The 21,816-nt window shown below is 44.9% G+C and overlaps 1 protein-coding gene across 3 annotated transcripts; it reads right to left on the reverse strand.

Annotated features, from left to right (window-relative positions):
* Nucleotides 1-2,216: 2,216 nt before the first annotated feature.
* Nucleotides 2,217-15,563, reverse strand: LOC148653139 (exocyst complex component 3-like protein). Of its 3 annotated transcripts, none has more exons than XM_088647733.1 (12): nucleotides 15,071-15,563; nucleotides 14,677-14,870; nucleotides 13,367-13,925; nucleotides 10,363-10,477; nucleotides 9,484-9,597; nucleotides 7,842-7,942; nucleotides 7,560-7,664; nucleotides 6,440-6,566; nucleotides 6,008-6,118; nucleotides 5,554-5,706; nucleotides 4,890-5,011; nucleotides 2,217-4,314 (listed from the first exon to the last, which is right to left on the reverse strand). In XM_088647733.1, exons 1-12 carry the CDS (start codon nucleotides 15,145-15,147, stop codon nucleotides 3,942-3,944), a joined length of 2,151 nt encoding a protein of 716 aa, XP_088503859.1. In that variant the 5' UTR covers nucleotides 15,148-15,563; the 3' UTR covers nucleotides 2,217-3,941. The 3 variants fall into 3 exon arrangements, with proteins under 3 accessions (XP_088503859.1, XP_088503857.1, XP_088503858.1); XM_088647731.1 differs by lacking the exon at nucleotides 15,071-15,563 and having other exon boundaries at nucleotides 2,217-4,128; nucleotides 4,237-4,314; nucleotides 14,677-14,947; XM_088647732.1 differs by lacking the exon at nucleotides 15,071-15,563 and having other exon boundaries at nucleotides 2,217-4,128; nucleotides 14,677-14,947.
* Between the last annotated feature and the right edge of the window lie 6,253 nt (nucleotides 15,564-21,816).

The raw sequence follows: 21,816 nt of genomic DNA on the forward strand, positions 1-21,816 counted from the left end.
TCACTGTTCCCTCTGTCTAACACTGCTGTCCACCAGTGGACAGGACAGGACGACCCCCGGATGAGGTTTTAAGAGGACAGATTATTCCTGAGGATTCCTGACCTTGCCTAGCTCTTGCAGTGTGTTAGCCTGGGGGGCTTGTGATCAGCTGGGAATCTCCTGAGTGTCTTGTGCTTCTTTGCTTGTCAGAGAAACTGAATTCTAAAATGGACACAGGGCAAATCTGGTTTATCATTCTAAAGCAGATGTTCATAAAATTTATTTATTTTTAGGCCACAGTCATGTCCTGCAAAATTAAATTTCAAAAAGTATGGAATGCTCCTGAATGGGAGACCTCCTGGAAAAGCTTTGATTGCTGCTGTAAGAGGTGTTAGTGGGACCAGTAAGGGGCACTTACCCAGCAGACTGTGACTATGCCCCAGTATAGTGATGGGGACAGTATACTGTAAAAAAGGTGCCGTCCTTTAGATAAGACAATCATTTTTATTATTAGTAGTAGTATCAGTATATACCAGTCATCGGCTGACTGCTCCCAAACTAATATCTGGAGTGGAGACAGCGTCCCCTCTTTCTTTCCTTTGAAAGACCACAGCTCCGTGCCCAGCCGACGAGCGATTGGCGTTGGCGTGGGCGTGACAGTGCTGATGTGTCGTGCCCTGGACTGGAGCTCCCCGGGCTGTGAGACTGTTGGCACCCACGCAGCCAGCAGAGCGACGGGAGCCCCAAGACCGCTGTGTTCACTCTCTCGGACAGCCGCAGAGCTCGCCCCGATCCCTGCCCGAACCCTGCAGTCTGCAGTGTGATCTGGCACACCTTCCCGCAACAGCACAACAGGCCACAGCTGAAAACAGGGCTTGAAAAGCCTTGCATGTTGGCCGGAGTTTAAATCCTGAATATATATGCCTACTCAGACATGTCTCTCTGTTCTCAAAATCAAAATGTCCTGCACTTACTGCCTTGATGTAATTTTGTAACTCTGTTTCCCTTTCCACTAGTATATAACATTTCCCGACTCGGCATTCAAACCCAAACTCATCCGCATTCGAGTTTATATTCCTGTCTGTCCAGCACTGAGGCATAATTGGAGGAAGCAATTAGGTCTTTCCTGTTGTTTTGTGTGTGACCTGCTCTCATAAAGTAGAAAAGAAAAACAGTTGAGCATTATCTGAAGAAATTCCATCATTTTGCAATGGCAGTGATTTCAGGGCGCAACGGAGGCCATGAAAAGCTGACAGGAAAAGATTAATTTCTTCAAAACATAATACTGAATGTCTTTTGCTTTCGATTTAACAAGATTTTACAAGAATAAGAGGCAGCGGGCCAAGAAAAAAAAACAAGCTGCTTTTCTGCTGTAGTACGTCTCGACAGCCACATTTGAATATATGCACTGAACCATTAACCATGAGCGTAACTGTTTTTCTTCTGGTGAAAGTTTTTCTCAGAGAATTCTGGAAATTAGACCCTTTAACTCATTCGAAGAAAGGACTAGTAAAAACACATTCATTTTAAACCCTCAACTTGAGGGCCTCAAGTGCTTCTCGAATTACAATACTTAAACCTTGCTTATACCGCTGAGACGTTGAGTAGGGGAATTTCACAGAAACAGTAGCTGCCCCTGAAAGCGTCCGTAAGGATGTTTCCTAGGCCTCGTTCACTACAACAGCTCCACCCTGTGGACAACAGCGGTACTGCGCACATCCTTAACGCAGGATTTCAAACAGGAGTCCATTTCATTCATTTTGCGTATGGTTTAAGGTAGGGATGCCTGATTCCGGTCCAGGAGGGCCACCGTAGGTTTTCTTGGTCTCTTCAAAGCAGCAGCACCTGAAGAGCTGTAAGAGCTGTAATAATCTGTTTGGTTGATCCAATTAAACCGATATTGACCTCCTGCAAGTCATTAAGAGCTGAGTGGGAGTGAAAACCTAGAGAAACACTGGCCCTCCAGGACCAGGGCTGCACACCTTTGTTTTTGAAGGTTAATTTGCTCTTGACTTGCAGTTTGTGTGTCACAATGTAAAACCTGCAGTACTGTAAAAACAGTAGTGAACTGCTATTTTGCTCTGAGTCAGAAGACAACGCTAGCTTACTCCTATTTATTTTACTCTAAGAAAACTTTCTAACAGTTAGATCATTTACTCTGAAGCTATTCGTTAGAATGCTGTAAAAAGTGCATATTGACATCTGTAAAGGTAAGACAACCAAAATTGAGACACAGCTGTTAGCCATAAATAAAATTATATTCCTTTCAGCAGCACAGCAATCACAGTGTGAAAACAAATGTGCAAAACTTCACACTTTCGGTGTCATAATCCAATACATGCACCGTGCAGATTTGTTAAAAAATGACATTGAACAATAAAAGTACCTTATTTACAGAGGTTGTGCAAACTCTGCCCGTCTCAGAAAGATAGTAGGAGGAGTAGGGCAGAATAGTAGATAAGTACAGCATGAGTCTCACTGCACTGAGGGAGAGAAGACGAGCCAGGAAGGTACTGGTCCCGGACTTCAGAACTATCGATAGGCTCTGTCACCATAAATCAGGGTTCTGGACAGAATCTGTCCCTGTGTAGAGAGCTGGTGCAGCTTCACACCAATAAGAAATGCCCTCTAGCTCTGGACTGGGTCAGAGATCCAGCCAGGAGGGCTGTCAGAAGTCAGGCTCTCAAATTCCCAGTGTTCATCCCAGCAGCTGTATCACCTGGCAACTCACAGCTGGCAGCCCACTGGAGGGTGTGGGTTCTAATGCCCCAGTACTGTGATTGGGGACACTATACTGTAAAAAAGACACTGTCCTTTGGATGAGACCTAAACTGAGGTTCTGACTCCCTGTGGGCATTAAAAATCCCAGGGTGTTTTTAAAAACAAATGTAGGGGCCCAATGTGCTGGCCTTTACCACTGATGGGCTCCTAAAAATCCCCCTCTCTGAACTGGCTTCATCACTCTGCTCTCCTCCCCACTGATAGCTGATGTGTGGTGAGCGTTCTGGCGCACTATGGCTGCCATTGCATCATCCATGGATGCTGCACATTGGTGGTGGTGGAGGGGAGTCCCCATTACCTGTAAAGCGCTTTGAGTGGAGTGTCCAGAAAAGCGCTATATAAGTGTAAACAATTATTAATTATTATTATTAATCCAGGTGGGGCCACACATTGGTGATGGAGAGGAGTCCCCATTACCTGTAAATGATTATTATTATTTTCTGCATCCTACAGCAGGGGGAGACAACTTCCACCTTGATCCAGTCCAAGGCTTTGCTGTAGCCAGATCCTTAATGGCATCGCTGACCAAACCACTGCCTCTGTCCTCACTGCTGCTACTTCTAACTCGAGTGGGTGAAACTGAACCTCCAGAGCCGCACTGAGACTGGCCTGGGGGAGGAAATGGCAAGAAAGGAGGTACCGAAAGTCTCTCGGACTCAGTGCCCTGAAATCCGAGGGCCTACAGGATACAGATCCTGTGTTCTGTGCGGATACAGAATTCCACAGGGCTACAGAAATCCGGCTGGCGCCTGTGTCGGACTGCCCATGATGTGCGGGATTCCTGATGGAAGAACCCCTGCCAGCTGGGACACAGTCTGCCTCCTCCCCACTCATGACAGTAGTTAATCTCCCCACCGCCCTTTCCCATACATACAGTACAGTCAACACACCCCCGCAACAGGGTTTACAGCACGTTTCAGATGAATGTTTACAGAGGCATTGTGTGAAGCACAAATACAACAAGGCTTTTCTCAAATAGAAAAAAAATATATACTGCTTTAACGCCTGGGGTCCTCCATTGGAGGAAAGAAGAACTCAGCCAGCATGCTGTGAGGCTCGGTAGGACACAAGGATGGCAGGCGCAGAGCGGACAGATGTGGCGAAGCACAGCCGTGGGGGTGGGGCTCACGAATGTCCACTCCGGAGGAGGCGAGGGCTGCGGTGGGCCGCGTGGAGACGCGTCACCAAAGGCAGGAAAAGCAGCAGCCCCAGCGAAGAGGTTTGGGGTCGAGTGGGTCCTGAGGTTCCTGGGGATCAGAGGTCTGCCTGAGCCACACCCTGACCTCCTCACACGCCCCCAGGACGGCGGTCACCTGCCGGGCGGACAGGCTGCCCTTCCACTGCAGCAGGGAGCGCAGCTGGCGCTTGCTGAAACACAGAAAACAGTCAAATCGAAACTGCGGCACACAGTTCTGTGTGCAGGAATAATGTTGCGTCCCTACTGCAGCATACACAGACACGTGGGATTCATATAACCTTGATGTAAATCCAGACGCATTCACAGCTAACAGGGATCCCCAGCCTTGCTCCCGAAGGGTCACTCTGTCAGCGGGTCTTTAAAGAAGCAGCAAGGGAAAGGGTAAGAGAAACTGTTGATCTGGTGGTCCAATTAAGCCAATTAGGAGCTGATGCAGGTCGTTAGTCCCACTGGACCTGTGATAACCTGTGGATACACCAGCCATCCAGGACCTGGACTGGGGGCTTCTGATTTATCAATTGAAATGAAAGAGTTCGGAATATCTCAAACCAAAATTACTTCTGCACGTCACTTTGCAGCATAATCTGGAAGGTACACCCATAATGTGTCTCTTTTGAAAAACACGCTTTCTCCAAAAACGTAGGGGTCTCTAATCTTTGTCCTGTAGAGCCCTGAAACAGTTAGTCTACAGCCAGGTTACCTCTTTCTAAAGACAGGCAAGACCTGTATGCTATTGCTGAATCAATATTGTTGTTCAATTAAGAGATAAGAGGCTAAAGTGTTTTGAGAAGGCTTAGTTCTAATTGATCTCTAAATGACTTAACAAATCATATAATTGATCAAAGTGGAATTGTTCCAGAATAGTCTAGTGGAAGGCGATCCCTGCTCAGTGTAACACCCACCACGCCCCTCAGCGGCCCCTCAAACCCACCTCACTTCGGGGATGTCTCTCAAGAGGAAACTGCCCAGCTGCTTCAGAGCGTCCTCATCGCTCACTCTCAGCATCTCCGCCACTCTCAGCAGCACCACGCTCCACTGCTTCACATCGGGACTCTGCAGGCAGAAGGGAAGCAATTTCAAATCGGACAAAAAAAAGACAATGCAAGTCATTCAGAGACTACAAATCTTGTTGGTCCCCCATGTCGGCAGTGTTTCAAGGCTTGGCTTCTTCAAGAATATCAGAAATACAAATGAGAGGACATCATCGATGCCACCTAGCGTGTTTCATTCAGGCTTTAATCGATCTGAGGAACTCATCTCGCCGTTTCCTGATGGAGCGATGGAATGATTTCCCGACAGTATCAGCTTCAAGAACATGGCTTGGCGAGCTTGTGCCTTTCTTTCCAGGAAGGTGATCTGCTGCAGCACCGCAGAAGAAGGTGCATGCATTCAAGAACCTAATGCAGAGAATGTCCTCAATGCTTCGGTTAAGGCAGTGTCTCTGGCTCCCTGACTTTTTGCACATCTTAGTACACAGGGCCAACACTAACCTAAAACACAGACCCGGAGATCGACACGGTAAAGGAGCTCATATTGAGTTTTTGGATGTACAGTTCAGTAACGGGATGCACTAAGAGGACGATTTTTACACTGACCAGCTGGGAAAATGCAGCATGCAAGATCCCGGCATCCTGTTCCATCCTTCCTTCCACATCTCCCCACTTCTCCAGCAGACGTGTGTGGTCAGTCTTCAGCAGCGTCTTGAGGTAGAGGAAGCAAATCCGGCAATAGCTGGACTCCAGCAGAACCTGATGACATGTGACCCAAAACATCTGATCAAGTGGACATCTCTTCACTCCTGACCTAAATAAAATATCGTGCCATTATGGTACACTGTGTCTGAGGTTTTGCAGAAACACGGCTACCTAGGAATATGACTTAGATAACGACAAGCAGAAGAGACAAGCAGCATGGGAGGTGATAGGATGCACTGTATAGAGAATTGCTCAGGGGAGGAGGCAAGGAAAAGTGGTATTCTGATTCACAGTAGCCTGTGCATTTGAAAGGATCTTCTTTCACACTGTCATATCTCTAAAGAGCAGTTCTCACCTTGTGTGCTGCTTGCTTCTTCATTGGAAGAATTGTAAAATACTCTTTTGTGTTATCAATGAGGTCTTCCATACTTTTCTCTCCCTTCCTGATATAGGCTCTCAGCAATGCCTGAAACGACAGAATGTGGCAAATGTGTTACCAAATGAGAAACGTGATGACCTTCCCAATTCCATTAATATCGCATATATCCAATTAAAACTTCATTATATATTAAATAAATAGATTAGAACAATCTGCTCTTTTTTAACATGCTGGAATTATACTATACAAGGGCAAGAAAGTACCAAGAGCTCTGCAGTTTCAGAAAAATACACCTAATGAGTATTGAGAGATTTTCTGATTTTACATTACACTCCTAACCTCCCCCTCTCTGTTCTAATTATGCTGTCCCCAGCACCCTCAATGGGAGGAGGGAGAGAACTCACACACCTTGGAAGAGATGATGAGCTCATGCAGTATCAGTCCTCTGGCCTGGGATTCTGTATCTTCAAGTGAGGATAACCCCTTTAAATAATTGACGTCACTTTTGTCCCCAGTGATCTTTTGTAAATATTCCCTATTGTTAAACAAAAAAACCCATGTCATATTCAAGGTATTTTTATCTTGTGTAATAGTGAACCATGGTATGATGACTGAGGCGTGCATTTGAGCTACAGATCCCTGTCATTTTAAAATAAACAGGCTTGACTAGGAGATTGTTTAGAGGACAATCAAATGCACAAAGTTGAACAGGCATAAACATCTTACTGTCTTGTAGCTTTGCTTCTCTCACATCACAGCACTGATGCTCATGCAGGAGTCTAACTGAATTTAGACTACGATACTTGATCACAGATTTGGCTAAATACACCTGGCTTTATTCTTCGTGTCATTTTTACTCGTGAGATCTCTAGCATTTTTGTTGCATAGGATCCATCTTACACAGAGGGGTGGAAACACCATGGTAGGACCCAGATGTCAATTTCCCACCTTACTGTGTACCATTGCTCTCACTCTGTGGACACTAATGACACTGTCCCAATTCCAGACAAAAGGTGTCACGATCGTCATCCCTCCTCTTAAGGGCGCTCCGACCCTTTCGTTTTATAGTTGATTACGTTCACCTGCCCCATGTTTTGTCGGTCATTATTTAAGCCTGGTGCTCTCGCTATTCCTGGCTCAGCACTGGGAGATGGACGCCTGGAAGCCCGCCCACCAGCGGGTCCAGGAGAGACCGTCCTGACCGTCTGAGTCCAGGGCTCGGAGCGCCTGGCCTCGTTACCCTGGTTTTACTCCCTGTTCCTGTTCTGGATCCCGTTCTGGTTTTCTGTCAACACATCCTGATCCTCTACATCTCTTCCCTATTGTCCTTCTCCACTTACTTCCGGATTATACTGTCTGCATAGGGTCCTGAACTACACTTCACAGGAGCCTGGAACGGCTTCTGTTACAACAATCATCCTCTGGACACAAGAGGACACAATAGTCGCTGTGCCAATGCCTGCCCAATTGAAAACAAAAAGCACCAAGAGACATACAGTAAATCCTTATTTTAATCAGAGATGCTTACCTTAGGCTGATGCACCTGTTTACAATTTTCAGAGGATGCAGCTTGGCAGAGAGGCTGTTTTTTGCCTTTTTACTCCTCAAGAACTTGTTTTCGCCGTCCTGGTATCTGTTGGGAAGATGTTGTAAGGTAAGTTATTTCATAGTCTAACCTATAATTCACAGCACCATAAGAACAAACAGTACTGAAATATTCCTGTCCTTTTGAATCCTAAAGTCTGGTTGCACACTCCCTAGTGGGGGGGGGGGGGACGGGACTGATGTAAGAACTGATGTTTTTACTCACTTCTGCAAAAAGACAAGGAGCTCTTCAGTGCAAACCTGCTGGACTTTGGGCTTGAGGACGTGGCTGATGTTGCCTGCCTCTGTTATGACACTGTTGAGTACCTGCAATGAAGAAAAGAGTCAGTGGGAGGCTTTTGTTCTTGATGTTTCTGCTGTATCAGAACAGTCAAGGAGTCCTGAAGAGGAAGTAAGGGATGGATTCATTGGAAATAGTGTTGCCCGTGCCTTAACTCCAATAAAACATGCCTGTTCTGTCAGGGAACCTATACGTGGAATAGGAGGATCCTCATGCGTGACCGGAATCCCACAGGACGCAGAGTAACAAAGGGACAATCCAAAAGAGAAAATCCAAAGGCTGGGTCGATAAGGGAGGCAGGGGGTCTGGTAACGAGAGATATTCAAAAACAATTCAAAAGACAAAATCCAGAAGGCGAGGTCAAGAGGCGGAAGCAGAAGATTCGTAACGGGAGATCAGTCGAAAGGTTTGGAAACGCACACTGGAGAATACTATGAAAGGCTTCTCAAGCATGGGAAGGTGTGCGAAGGGGGGTTTAAATATTGAAAGGAAAGGGGTGTGATTGGATGATTGGTTAGGGAGTGAGAATTTGAGGAATCTGATGCATGTGAGAATGTGCTGGGTTCAATCAGGGATGAGATTGTGAAGCAGAGGTTCCGGGAATGTAACGTCGTTTGCGAGGGAGAGTGTGGGGCGTGACATGTTCGGTACTGTTCAGTACTATGTGTGCACATGGGGCAGGGTGAGAGTAAGGGAGAGATACAGCAGGGACCCCTGTGGGCTGGATTGTAGAGGAGAGTCTGTGGGCCCATGTGTGGAGATTTGGATTGGTACCAAACCTTCTGGACTCAGTCGGTGACAGATGATGAAATGAATGCAGTGCTCGTTGCCGTGTCAGTTTAATACTCCTAAAGAGCGGCTGTGAAATGAAGTGTTCATCACTGAACCTGGACTGTTCTCTCTTGTAGTCATCCCACATTATCAGAGCCCACACAGAAACCACCAGGCTCCATCGGTATGCGTTTGACAAAGGATTCACATATTACAGAAGGTTTTGTGTCATTGGAAGAAGGTTTGGTTTCCCAGGAAACAGGCTGGTATCTTCAAATGGGACTATTTCCACAAGGACAAGATAGTTTAGGGTTCCTCTTCTACCATTCATCGGTATTCATCAATTGGGAATGATGTCTGTCACGCTGCTGTGATATGAATCTTTGGCGCTATCCTTCCACAGCATCCTGGGTAATCTTCTTGGTTTGGTTTTCGCAGGATGAGGGCAACAGGCCCTAGGTATGGTGACAGCTGGGGCCATGTATAAAATACGGCCAAACCAATCAAGTTTTGAGCAGGTTATGTGGTTAGGCTGCACCACATATTCCATGCCAAGCTGGGATCTGAAGCTGCCGCATGGTGACCGAATTTGCTTGCATAAAATGAGCCAGTTTTAATCACACAGACATTTTAAATAATTCAGCATGTATTTTTAATTTTTGTTAGGAAAATAACGATCACTAAAGTACAGTGACAAGGGGTTTGCTGTGACCTTGCCATTTTATGCTTTTTAGAATGTCTTGCACATTGATCGCAATGGACTAAAAGTTTCGAACATTAGTCAGTGTACACATACCTGTATGACATCCACCTGCAGTTTAATGTAGTCCTCATCACTTTCATAGGGATAGGCATCTGGAGTCTCCCTCTCATTCTGAAGGATCATGTCCAGCCTTTTTGAGACCTCTTCCTGTGACCAGTCAGAGAGAGGGAGAATCAGTCAGCTGCATGATTTCATGCAAAGCTAGAAACCTGTCCAGGAGTATCAGCAAGGCACAGAGTCCCTGCACATCTCTGAAAACAACTCTGACTTTATCAAGAGCTTAAACAGCTTATGATAGGGTTCGGAAAAGAAGCCCTTTAGAACCACCCTCCCCAACGTCACTGTGAAGTTGAAAAACTTCGCTCTTTCTTCAACTTTCCTAACCAGATTTTTCAGGTGCGGTATTGAGGGTGTGCTCTCGTGCGGTATTACAGTGTGGTTTGGCAGCAGCACGTTGTCTGACTGGAAGGCTTTACAGGGGGTGATCAGGTCAGCCCAGTTTATCATTGGAGTACAGCTCCTCTCTATTGTGGACATTTTTACAACTCGCTGTCTCAGGAAGGCTGGAAGTATTGCTAAGGATACCAGTCATCCTGGTTTCTCATGTTTCTCTTCTCCTGTTAGTGTTATAGGAGCATAAAGTCATGAACTTCCAGATTCAGAGACAGTTTCTTCCCACAAGCTGTCAGATTACTGAACTCTACCCCTAGCTCAAATTGATGTTTTTTTCTCACCCTGTTTGTCTGACCTATTTTTAAGCTGTACGTTATTTAACTTGTTGTTGTTGCTACTGTTCTGTGTTTGTTTTTGGTGATTCCTTTAATGTCTTTGTATTGGAGCACATATGCAAATAAGCATTTCATTGCACTTGTGCCGATGACAAATAAACTGAGCTAAACAAAGCCTCTCTACCTGTACGGCGTGAAGGAGCTTCTTTTCTGCTTTTTGTATCCAGTCTGTCACGAGCAGGACGTCAGTCTCTTTGATGGAATGATCCTGGATATCAGGGTGGCCCATGAAATTTTCACTGAAAAATAATTAAGTTTTTAAGGATGGCGTGTCATATCCTACCCCTCATCTAGAGCAGTTGCAAGGGTCAGGACACACAAAACTACACTGTGGCCCCAAGAAGTGCAGCAGATATTTGAGGCCAACCAGAAAATAACAAAATACAAAAAAAATTGCCTGCCTACTCAGTCCCTTATTCTCAGGACAGAGATCACCTGTGGAGTGGAACTGGAAGGGGGTGGGGGTGGAGAAAGGTGCCTAAAGACTGTGGTGCTTCTGGGAGAGAAGGACTGTGGCAGACTGGGGAGAAAGGACAAACAGAGCTGGAAAGGAGCTGGGGGAAAGCAAGAGACAAGGAGACTTGAGACGTTATTTAAACTAATGAACATTGCAAGAATGGGAGGAGAAAGGAAAAACCATTTTCTTTGCCTTATGTGTGCTTCAAAGAGCATGTGCATCTCAACCAGAGCCAGAGAACCAGGTACTTTTACATTGCTTTTTCTAGTAGGAGGGGGAAAATGCTCAACCTCAATCTGAATATCCCAGTAGAGATGTTATTTTAGATCATTTGGTGCTTTTTGGTTACAAAAATTATGTAAACATCAAGTGCGGAACATATTTTATGAACCTGGTCCAGAATGAGGAAGATCTGAATGAACTTCTTAGGTGCTGAAAGACATTTGTATAGAATAAAAGCAGTGTATAATTTATCCTCCATATGAAAAGAGCAGAATTCAGCAACGCCTTGCTCGTGGGCGAGAGGGTTACTGTAGAAACCATGTGGACTGACCAACTTCCAGAAACATCGTGCCCAGAGAGCATCATATGTGAAGATTGCGTGTAAATCATAAGGTACCACAACCCTTTTGTTTCCTCAATTAACAGATTCATGTTCCTGTTTTAAGACACTCAAGCTGATCAGTACTAGTTTAAAAGGAAATTACAACGCAACATTGCTTCTAAGAAAAAAATCTACGCAGATCTAATCTGTATAGATATAATCTGTTATGCATTAATGACAGCTGGGAGTTAATGATACAGATAAATCCATGTTATAAGTTTTGGCGTTTGAATTTAGTGGGGATATTGGATGATTTGTGCAAAAAGTTAAAGCGCAAAGTTTCATGAGGAAAAATATTTAAGAGTGGTGACCAAGAAGGAGCAAACAATTTCCAAAAGTTTTATAATAAGGACAGGAAAAGTATGCAGAGGAGGTTTAAGTTTAGGCACCTTTAAGAATGAAAGCACTGCCCAGCTTGACTGCAAGGTGTTTAGAGCTGTGAAATTAGATGCACTTGGGGGAGACTGTGAAAGAGGATGAAGAGATTTTTCTTCTTTTTTAAAGAAGTGTATAGTTAATATTTTTGTAAGGGCATTTTATTATAGGGACATTTTATGGAGTTAATTGAAACCACATTTAAGACCACACACTGGAAAATTATTTAGAGACACTTCCTTTAATTGTCTGGGACAGCATTAGCTGAAAGTGTGTTGGTAATTTTACCTTAGTAAAAATGAAACCTTTTCTTAATGACAAATTACATGAATATCCATATAGGTTTTTGTTTGTTTTCATGTATATATATGGGTATGAAGCAGACAGCAGTCTTTTTTCTAATAAATAATATAACTTGAATTATTTGTAGAATAATTGAAATATGGTCTCAAAGGTGTTTTTAACCCTTATTAATGCATATACACTTATTAATGATTGAATAGTAAGGTCGGGCACTTGTCTTGTATTGCAAAACAATATTTGAGGAGATTCATCTCTTCCCAGATGTCGGGCAGTTTGTAATTCAGTTGTGTTTGATAAGGGATCTTATATTTCTTGAGGTGTTTTAGTGTTTAGCCTTCCTGGCACTTAGAGGTAGTATCTGGAATGAAGGAACTGAAACCAGGCAGCCTTGGGTCCTGTTCCTGAGGTTAGTGAAGAAGTGCTCCTTACAATTATTATCACCAGGAGAGTTCAACCACAAAGCAGCCTCTGGATTGTACTCGACCTTGTGTTTTGTGCAAGTGATTAGAAGAAGCTCCCCACCCATGTTGTTAAAGTAGATTCCCTGGTATTCTTTGAGAACTCCTTGGATGTCCTAAATGTGCAAGATGGACTGTGTGGCTCCCCTCTCCTTTGTGACCATGCCAATGTTCATATTTAGGTTTCAGAGTTAAAATCGAAAAACCAACAGGACTCACACTCTATCCACTACAAAAATTATTTTCGTGTCCTTCCACTTTCATGGAATATCAACCACTACGGAGTGCTTGTTTCTGTTACCCTGATGAGGGCTTGTGTGTGCCAAAGCCAAAGTACTGATAAGTGCTTATAAGTACATTATTTTTAGAGTGGAGAAAGTGTGTGCCTGATTGAGTTTGCTCCTTTTATGTATTTTTACTGGATAGCACCTCGATAATTTTGGGTATGCATTCATTTTCTTTGGTTTGGGCATGAACTCACATCCCCCAAGGCATCTTAAAAAGTAATGAACAGTTTTGCTGTTCAAAGAACACCATGATAAAAACATATTCTTTGCAGTACCGGTAGTTCTTGACCCATCAGTCAAAACAGTCTAGGACTAGCAATGATGACTTCATGAACTTAACTCCGAAGCTGATGCATGTATGTTCCAAGTGACTGTGCTCTTGGAGTCCCTCTGGCTGGCAGTGATGGGAAAATGTCTCCACTGAGCAATGGAGATGTGAAAGGGGACGATACTACTGGAGAATTTGTAGACAAATTTGGACAAATTCAGGCCATGCTACAGGCCACAGTAGACCATTCTGAAATCAGATACATGGCTGGTGACGAACCACCCAGAGCCAGGGGGATCAGAATGAGCTGAGCCTGTCATGCATTAAGAGACACATTCTTGCTTTGCCACACAGTTAAATTCCTTCCCTCACTCACCTGTGATAAACACGCGCCACCCACTCCAGGAGCAGGAAGATCTCGGACACTTGCAGGCTCCTGCCCAGCGCCTGCTGCAGCTGCTGGAAGATGTGCTTGTTGTAGCTCTTGACGATGCAGCCCAGCAGCCTGGCGGGCTTGAGGCAGGGAGCAAGCTGGAGCAGCTCAGTCAGCACAGTGACCTGGACCTCCCTTAGGTAGGCCTGCAGTGTCCTTCCCGAATCTGGGCTGGGCAGCTGAGGGATATTCCTGGATACCGACTTCTCCACCAGCTGGTGGAACTGTTGGCGCCAGTTCACTGGAGTATAACTTGGTCCTTTCCCCTGCTGGTCCAGGCAGCACTTTTGACCCCAGAGGATAGCCTCAACAGCAGCTGGCATCCTCTCCAGGCAAGCTGGGTTGCCGGACAGCGCTTCAGCCAGAATGCCAAGCACCTGGCAGCTGACGGCCCCGTACAGCTGGGTGGCGGGCGCGTGCCCTGCCCTCTCTGCCTCCTGGATACAGACACACGCCTCGACCAGCCTGCCGTCCCACAGACAAGCCTGCACCTGGGCCTCCACTGCAGAGACGCACACAGGACATAACGCTCATCACTATGGGATGTAAAGACACAGTAGAGTCTTTGTTTTCCCCACTATTTGAAAAATAAAATAAACCGCCAACTTAAACAATGAAAAAACTCTGGCAGTAAAACTCCAATCTGTCAATACATATATCTTAATATGGCACATATCTGAGACAGACTGCATTTCAGTCTTTCTCTGTATGTTTTTTAGATAAGCATGTAGGAACATGAGTGTAGTATAGTGAGTTGACATCGCGAGACAACAGAACGGGAGAGTAGAAGGTGGGGATATATGGTGTAAGGGCGTGATCTGTGTAGTTCATAAAATAGTTAAAATAATATAAGAACGTCTCGTTATTAAGATACACAACAATGAGTATGAGCAGAGGACGAACACCAGGCTAATAATTCACGTTTGGATAGTACTACCCTTCTGTTCAGCGTGCTGGCTGGGGTGGTATTGCAGCAGGCAACAAGCAATCAGACTCACTGCTAATGATTCCACCTGTAGATGCACTGCCAGGCGCAGTGTCTGTGACCCAATGACCTAACAGTTTGTCATGAAGTAAAGTGACAGAAGATGTTTTCTTGTTATTTAGACAGCTCTCTGGTTACTTTTAAATTGCTGTACAGGTGAAAAATAGCTATATATACACTATAAACTACATAGGTGCACTATATTCCAAATATAAAGTACACACGATATCAAGTATTGAAGACTGAGCCATTGAACAGCAGACCTTACCGTCAGAGGGCTGCTGGGCTGTGCTCTCTCCCAGTGGCAGCAGGGGGTCCGTCTCCTCCCTGCCACTGGGGTCTCTCTTTCCCCTGACGCGTTTCACAAACATCTTCACCTGCTCCCTCAGAGCGCATCTCTTCTTTCCGCGGCCGCTCAGAGAGCCGAGCCCCATGTTCCTCTCCGCCTGCGGGCTCCGGAGACTATAGCAAGTCCGAAAAAAAAAGCAGAAATAAAGACGGAGCTCAACAGCTGATTCTTGTGCTATCTCTGGGAGAGAGTTTCCTGTGACGCCGCTCTCAGCAAATGCGATTTGTTGAAGAGACCAGACAGCCAGGATGTGAGTCTCCCAGGACTGCCTTAATAGTGGGGAAGAGCAAAGTGAAACGAATCCTTATAATACCTCCTCCTCAAGGTAAACCACATGGCTCTGGAAGTTTGGGGGGTATTTCCTCTCACTTCTTTCACTGCCAGAAACATCAGCTCTGACTTCTATTCGTTTCAGATTTCTTTTCCAGGTTCCTTTGTGCCCCTTGCTATGAGCTCACGGACCCATGTCACTGTCTGTTGCGTGTCCTCTGTAGCGCTTGCGTTGCAACAAAACCTAACGTGATCAGATCACGACGTTCCCTGAAGAGAAAGACCTCCGCCATCTCCTGTGCTGTACAGGTTTCTTTTGTTGTAACTGCAAACCTCACAAACAATTTGCAGCAAACGCTGGCTCAACGCAAAAAAAGTCTGCGAACCCACCCCAGCAAGAGCAAAAACCGATGCATACTTCAAATTTACAGCCGTGCCTTTGAAACCACCTTTACTGCTTGGAGACAAGGGGTGAGCTGTGTCACCCCCTTTGTCCAATAGCAAATTATATTCAGGCCAGCAGAATCCCAGCAGAGACACTTTGCACTTCACAGTCCGGCTGATTGCTAAACAAAGTTCTTATTAACAATGAGAAACACAGAGGAGCTAAGCCATCTTTTATTTAATTAGGTCATGTTACGCCACGGCCAGATGGGAAATAGCCGGCAGCGTTTTGAGGAACAAAGGGATCACTTTGTGTGCTTCAGGCTAGCTTATTGCAAAGGTACAAAAAGAAACACAAAAGAGGGGAGGTCTGAAGGAAACTCCCAGGCCAGGACGGACAGAAGACCCGGGAAGAGCAGGCAGAGGCTGCTGGAGCCGCAGGTGACTGGAAGCTGAAGCAGGGCCCCCAGGAAACAGAGCACATGGGTCAGGACAGAGCTGATGCGCGGCTTCAATACCGCGCTGCTCAGGGTTGACTCAGGGTTAACGGGTGGCAGGCGGCTGGGGCAGGGTGAATGTCGAGCTCCCCGTACGAATGTGACTGGTCTCCAGGGAGACCGCGGCCGGAGAGCCCAGGTCTAACAGGTAGGTCATGTGAGCATGAATTCTCATTTGCAATGACAACGGCGAGAGTTCTCACTTGTGCTGCAAGAGCATTTACTGGGGCCTTTTGAGTGACGTACCTTCAATGGTACAACAACAATGTCCCACCTGGGAATCCCCAAACCGCTCCCCCAGCTCCTAACTCTCCCTGCACTCTGCCGCCCTGTTTGTTATACAACGGTCATCGTCTAAAACTCATAGGCAACGGACTGATAAAAGGGAGCGTAGGCCACTCACTGGGCCAGAGCTCTTCCTGGTCTCTGTAGTGGTAAGTGACTGAAGAGCACATGGGCTCCCCCCCACAGGGATGGGATGCGTGTTCAGCGCAGGCATGACCCCCCCCCCGCAGCAATGCCTGACCCCACTTATACGGCTGGGTGGATGGACTGGAGCAACTGGGGTAAAGTACCTCACTTGGGGTACAACAGCAGTGTCTGCAGTGAGCATTCAAACCCAAAACGTGTTGGTTTTGAGCCCAAAGGCTAACTGCAGGCGAACACCTTCACCAGAGGCTCTCTACCAACTCCACTATTGTTCGCCCACTGGTGAGTTACCTGAAGATGCCTGTGGTATTAGTGTTAGAAAGAAAAGAGTCCAAACCTTGTTTAAATTCTATTTTAAAAATCCAGCAGAGGTTAGAATGATTGGATTCATTTAAAACTGTTAATTGTACTGTAAGTACTTTATAATTTGTAGAATGCATCATTCCTGGCAGCTGTGTTTTACTTCATGTTATTAAATGTTATTAATGTTATTAAATGGGAATTATTTTTCTTTGCTATGGCAGATGCTTTACTAACTAGCCTGTTGATGAGATATTTTGTAACAGTTTGCTGGACACACACGGTCTGTGGTTCAAGTTGCTTTCCCATTGGCTGTGCTCCAGCTGTCCTCTGCAGAGGGACGGAGGCTGACCGGACGTCTCTGCCCCTGCTCTGTGGACAGAATTTTCATGCTGCCAGTATGCTGTGCTCTGGCTGGGGCTCAGTCAACCCTTACAGGATCTTAGAAGGAGATGATTTGAAACAGAAAGAGGCTGAGATTTGTCTCGGCAAAATGCGCTCGAGCAGATTTAATAATGCAGCAGAGAATTAGGCTGCAGGCTAGTGACACTCTCTTCCCAAACAATGACACAGCAATTTCTTTAATCCTCTAACGCCGGAAGGATTTTTTTTTTCAAAATGGGGGATTTTATCCTTTCGCTTTCAGTAAAGGTCGTGAAACACACCTCAGGAAAAATGTATTCTGCAACAGATGTGCAGTTAGGTGCTTTTCCCTTTTTACTGAGCCCACAAGATCAGCTTTCTAAGATCTGAGCCAATAATTTTCTAGTGCAGTGAAGTCCTAGAAATTCCCTGAATGGGTGGGAGACTCAGGGAGGCAATGGGACGCAGATTAGGATACAGGTTAGCAACCAACATGAGCAATAAAAAACTTTCAAGGAAAAAATGCATTGCTCCTAACCTAACGCCACAAAATGTAATGAGCTCACTCTTTCCTTTTTACCATCTGGAAACTCCGTAATTAAGCAACAGATGTTTTTGTTTTGGTATTTCTTTATTCAATCAAAAACCCCAACCCAGAGGATGAGGTGTCACAATAACAATAAAAAAGGTATCAAAGGAATGCAATTTTTTTAAAATCTGGAACTGTTTCATTTAGAAACTAAAAAAGTGTTTCAAAAAGAAAAGTGGGAATCACCATAAGAAGTCACTAAATAATAACTAGTTTAAAATAAGCTGTATGGAAACCATCAGAACGCAAGCAACATCTTGTAAACAGTGTTAATAAATGTAAACAAAGGGATGTTATCTTAAAATGACAAATTCTATAGCTAATTTAAAATATTATGTTAAGGTTTGGTCGCCACGTCACAAAAAAAGGATCATGCTGACAGAGAAGATTGACCAGAGCATTAAAGGAATGTTCCACTTTGACAGGCTAATTAGGACTGAATCTTTTTAATCTTGAGAAAAGGAGCACGAGGCTGTCTGTTGTTTTCTGTTAATGGCCAGGATAATGGCTAGCACTAAAATCCTCAAGGCTCTTGAAATGGGAAACACGCACATTGAGACATTTGGCTAGGGTTGAGTCTGTGAGGTTTGGCCTTGCCACATCGCCAAGGTGCACTTTAGTGTCCTGCTAGCAGAGGCCACTCTAATTGTAGTGTTCTCCCAGCCAAGTCGGAACTGTGGTGGCTCAGATGGCAAGGAAGTCCAGCTGCTGACTAGAAAGTCCTGGGTTCAAGCCCAGGTAGGAGCTTGCTCTGATTCCGTCCAGACTTCTCCCAGGTCCACTCAGCCTGCTTTCCAAGTGAGTACCATGGGGGTTAATCCTTCTGGGGGTAACAGGCTGACCACCTCACCTCCAGTGTTGGATGGTTGAGAGAAATGGTGGCCCCCATTCCCCCATGGGGCTTTATGGCCAGAAAAGGGACCTTCCTACCAAGCCCAGTTGAAGCATGGACAGGACACATACCACCTGATCCTTGTGCACCCAGCAGTGGCAGACTAGGAAACAAACACCAGTTCTTCAAATCCCCCGGTTATTCTGTCTTTAAAGTGCACCTGCAGTCTGCCTCTACAGTACATATATGCAGCTAATTTAAAACAGTATTTAAAAGGGAACTGCAGTTCCCTTTTATTACTATTATTTAATAATAATATTAAATCTCGGTAACAGAATAAATATATTGATGTCTAGAAGACATTTTGTTGCCTCATTCTGGAATGCACAACATGGAGCTGCACATACCTGTTCATCTATTTTGTGATGTAAAGTGGAGGTTTTACAAGTTACTGTAAAAGTTATCTTACTTTTATTGTGGTTTGAAATGCACTAATCAATGCTCATGCGTTCCTGCCTAATCAAAACACAATTACAATTTCTTGAGTGCATGCTGCCTAGGGAAACTCTGAAATCTTTTCTATCGCAATGCAAAAGAAGGAATCTTTGGTGGCTGCCATTCAGGAGCCCTGTGCACATGTCATTGAATTGCAGCAGATGCTTTTCTGAACAGCATCACGCCAGGCTGCAGGCATCACACCTGCATGGAGCTTTGTGCATTGCCACTGTCAGCAAACAGACAATTGCACCAATAATCCAGCCACTGCATTTCCATTCAGAGTTGCATTGCTCTCCATTTTGCTGAAACATTGCAAAAAAAAGTTACCAGAACCCTATTGTCTCACCAGCTGATAACATGCCTAGAGCTTTCAGGCCACATGCTGACCTCAATTCTGTCAGCAGTCCCAATATTTGAAGTTTTTACAAGCGCTGACCCAGTTAGTCAAGTATTGGATTGAACAGCAATTTAACAGCAGCAAACACCTGTCGCATTGATCATGTTAGGATTATGTTTATTCAGCAATCACTTTGATTGCATTTCTCACTGAATGTGTCCTTGCTCCTTGCATAAGGGAAACAGGCAAAAGACAGGCTGTCTGAGGTGAGCACATCAGAGCAGTTAGGTAATTGAAGCTTTATTGAAATAATTATATATATATACAGATGATAATACCATGCAAAATTATTACCTTAGAATTGCTTACAATTTAATTTACACAGTTACCTTATTTGGCAATGAGATACTGGTTTTGATATCAAAATGATTTCATATCTCAGACACGTGAGGATGTGTTTTACAAACATTTCATTTGATTACCTTTGCCCTTGTCCACCATACTTTCTGTATAATGTTACATCATCATCACCCAATACAGGCTTTTTTTAGGTCAGTGTGAATTTCTCATGAAAAAATCCCATAAACCAATTTTTGCCACATGTCTATAATGTCAACGCCAAGTCCAATCTCTTTCAGTTTAGTTTGTAAAATTTGACCAGCGCATGCTGGCCGATCTGTTTGTGTCCCACCACAGGGGGTCAGACAAAGACATCGGAGGCCCACCTTGGCCTCAGATTTGGTCACTCCCACCCCCACAGATCTCAATGATGGCCAGATCCTATTATAACCTTTTCAGTTCCAAAGTGCTGCCTTGACCACACCACCCACTGGGATTGATCTCCCACTCTCCCTCGTTTCACTGACATTCTTATCGTTTCTTTTTTCCCTGCTCCGACTTCATTCGTATTAAAAACATAACAAAGGTTATGAACGAGAGGAGACCCTTCAGGTGACCTAGCAGCTCATTGATACAAGGATTGCCTCCAGTTGCCTCTGGAAAGAAGCCAGGTTAGTGTCTTCAACAAGCTGGAGAACTTGTTCCATACCTCCACAACTCTTTGGGTAAAAAAGAGCCTCCAGTTGTCATGTGAAGGGCATTTCCCCATAGTTTCAATTATGACCAAATGTGGAGTAATACCAAACTGTTAGACGTTCAGTTGTGAAACACAAACCTGCTTCTCCTTAAGCAATTATTCTTAACACAGGGCTGGACTATCATTTAAAAAACTAAGGTCCAACGATGAGCTGTAAGAAGGTCAGCTGTTAGACATGAGATTCAAACCTTTCCCTCCCTGTGGGATTATACTTATTCCCTCTCTTCTTTCTACACCTTGATGTGTGTTTCACTGATTTTTACTTTTTAGAGTGGAATTAACTTGTACGCGTTCCCAAAACAAATACAAGCATACTACTTCAGCACGCAGCAGAATGGAGGAACAATAATGTAAACAAAATAAGTAAGAAATGATTCACCAGATATTCACAGGCACAATGAACAGACTATGGAAAAGACAGCTTTTAAGAAGAGGCTGGGACTTCACTTTTACTATTACGTAATTTCCCTTTCTTCTCTAGCAATTACAATTATTTCCCTTAATCACCCAAAGATCTATTTACCCCTCTTCTAGAAAAAGGAGAGTTTCCCTAATTAGTCGGTCATACAGGAATATAACGTCTGTCAGTTCAGGCCTGCTTGTGTCACTTCTCCTTCTGGAAATCAGGAAAGATGACCAAGTGCCCTGTTTCCAAGACAACAGGTTCTGCGCTGAGCACGACACACTGCCATCTTGTGTTGGAAGGAGGCAATGACCAGCCTGGGTCCTCTCACATCCTATAAATAAGAATATAAGCCTATAAAATAAGGCTGAGCAAAACTCTCCCTGGCTTTTCATGACAAAGGCAATTTCATGACAGAAACCTGTGTCAGCGGGTGATACTCCCGCTCTCCCCGCTGACTGTTCCCCACAGATCTGCGGACAAAGTCTTAACCGAATTAACCGTCTAGTGACAAAAGTCGCATCTTGTATTGATTTTGTTCTTTGAAGTCTGTTGAAACCTGTGACAGGAAGGAGTGATGTGCTGTCACGCTGGCTGGAGCCTTTCAAGTGCAAAGATGTGTTATGAAGGCCAGTGTGTGAGGGTATGGTGTTTATGCAATTACTTCCAAAAGTCAAGCTGATGTTGTTCTGGCTTTGTAATGTCAGTTGAGGACTGTGACAGGAAGTATGGAAATGGTGTCATGCCTGCTGTTCGACCTTTAAGTTGAAGAATGCTTTACGTGGCATATGGATTGCCACTTCCCCTCCGGAGAGGGGGTGTGTTTCACTAAATGCGAAAAAGTGTTTTTCGCCTTTAGAAATACGAAACATTCTTGGTTCTTCCTTACAGAGCAACACAAGTGAATGCACGCATACAACACAAAATGCACCATCTCTTGATCAGACGGGAGACTAGACTCGTGTGCTCTTCATGGCTGTCCTCTCGTCAGACCGTTGTAGGAAGCCCCAGGTGTCTATACTGAAAACGCAGCGCCACCGGAGAGCCGCCCGCTCTCGGAC

Source organism: Lepisosteus platostomus, chromosome 10 (assembly GCF_059453375.1).
Source record: "Lepisosteus platostomus isolate fLepPlt1 chromosome 10, fLepPlt1.hap1, whole genome shotgun sequence".
NCBI lineage: Eukaryota > Metazoa > Chordata > Actinopteri > Semionotiformes > Lepisosteidae > Lepisosteus > Lepisosteus platostomus.

Coding starts and splice junctions, on each gene's coding strand:
- LOC148653139 (XM_088647733.1), bottom strand. CDS start 15,147: ATGTTTCTGGCAGTGAAAGAAGTGAGAGGAAATACCCCCCAAACTTCC. Junction 14,871..15,070: donor TGGTTTACCTTGAGGAGGAG/GTATTATAAGGA, acceptor GACTTGCTATAG/TCTCCGGAGCCCGCAGGCGG. Junction 4,315..4,889: donor AGAGACATCCCCGAAGTGAG/GTGGGTTTGAGG, acceptor GCTTCTTTAAAG/ACCCGCTGACAGAGTGACCC.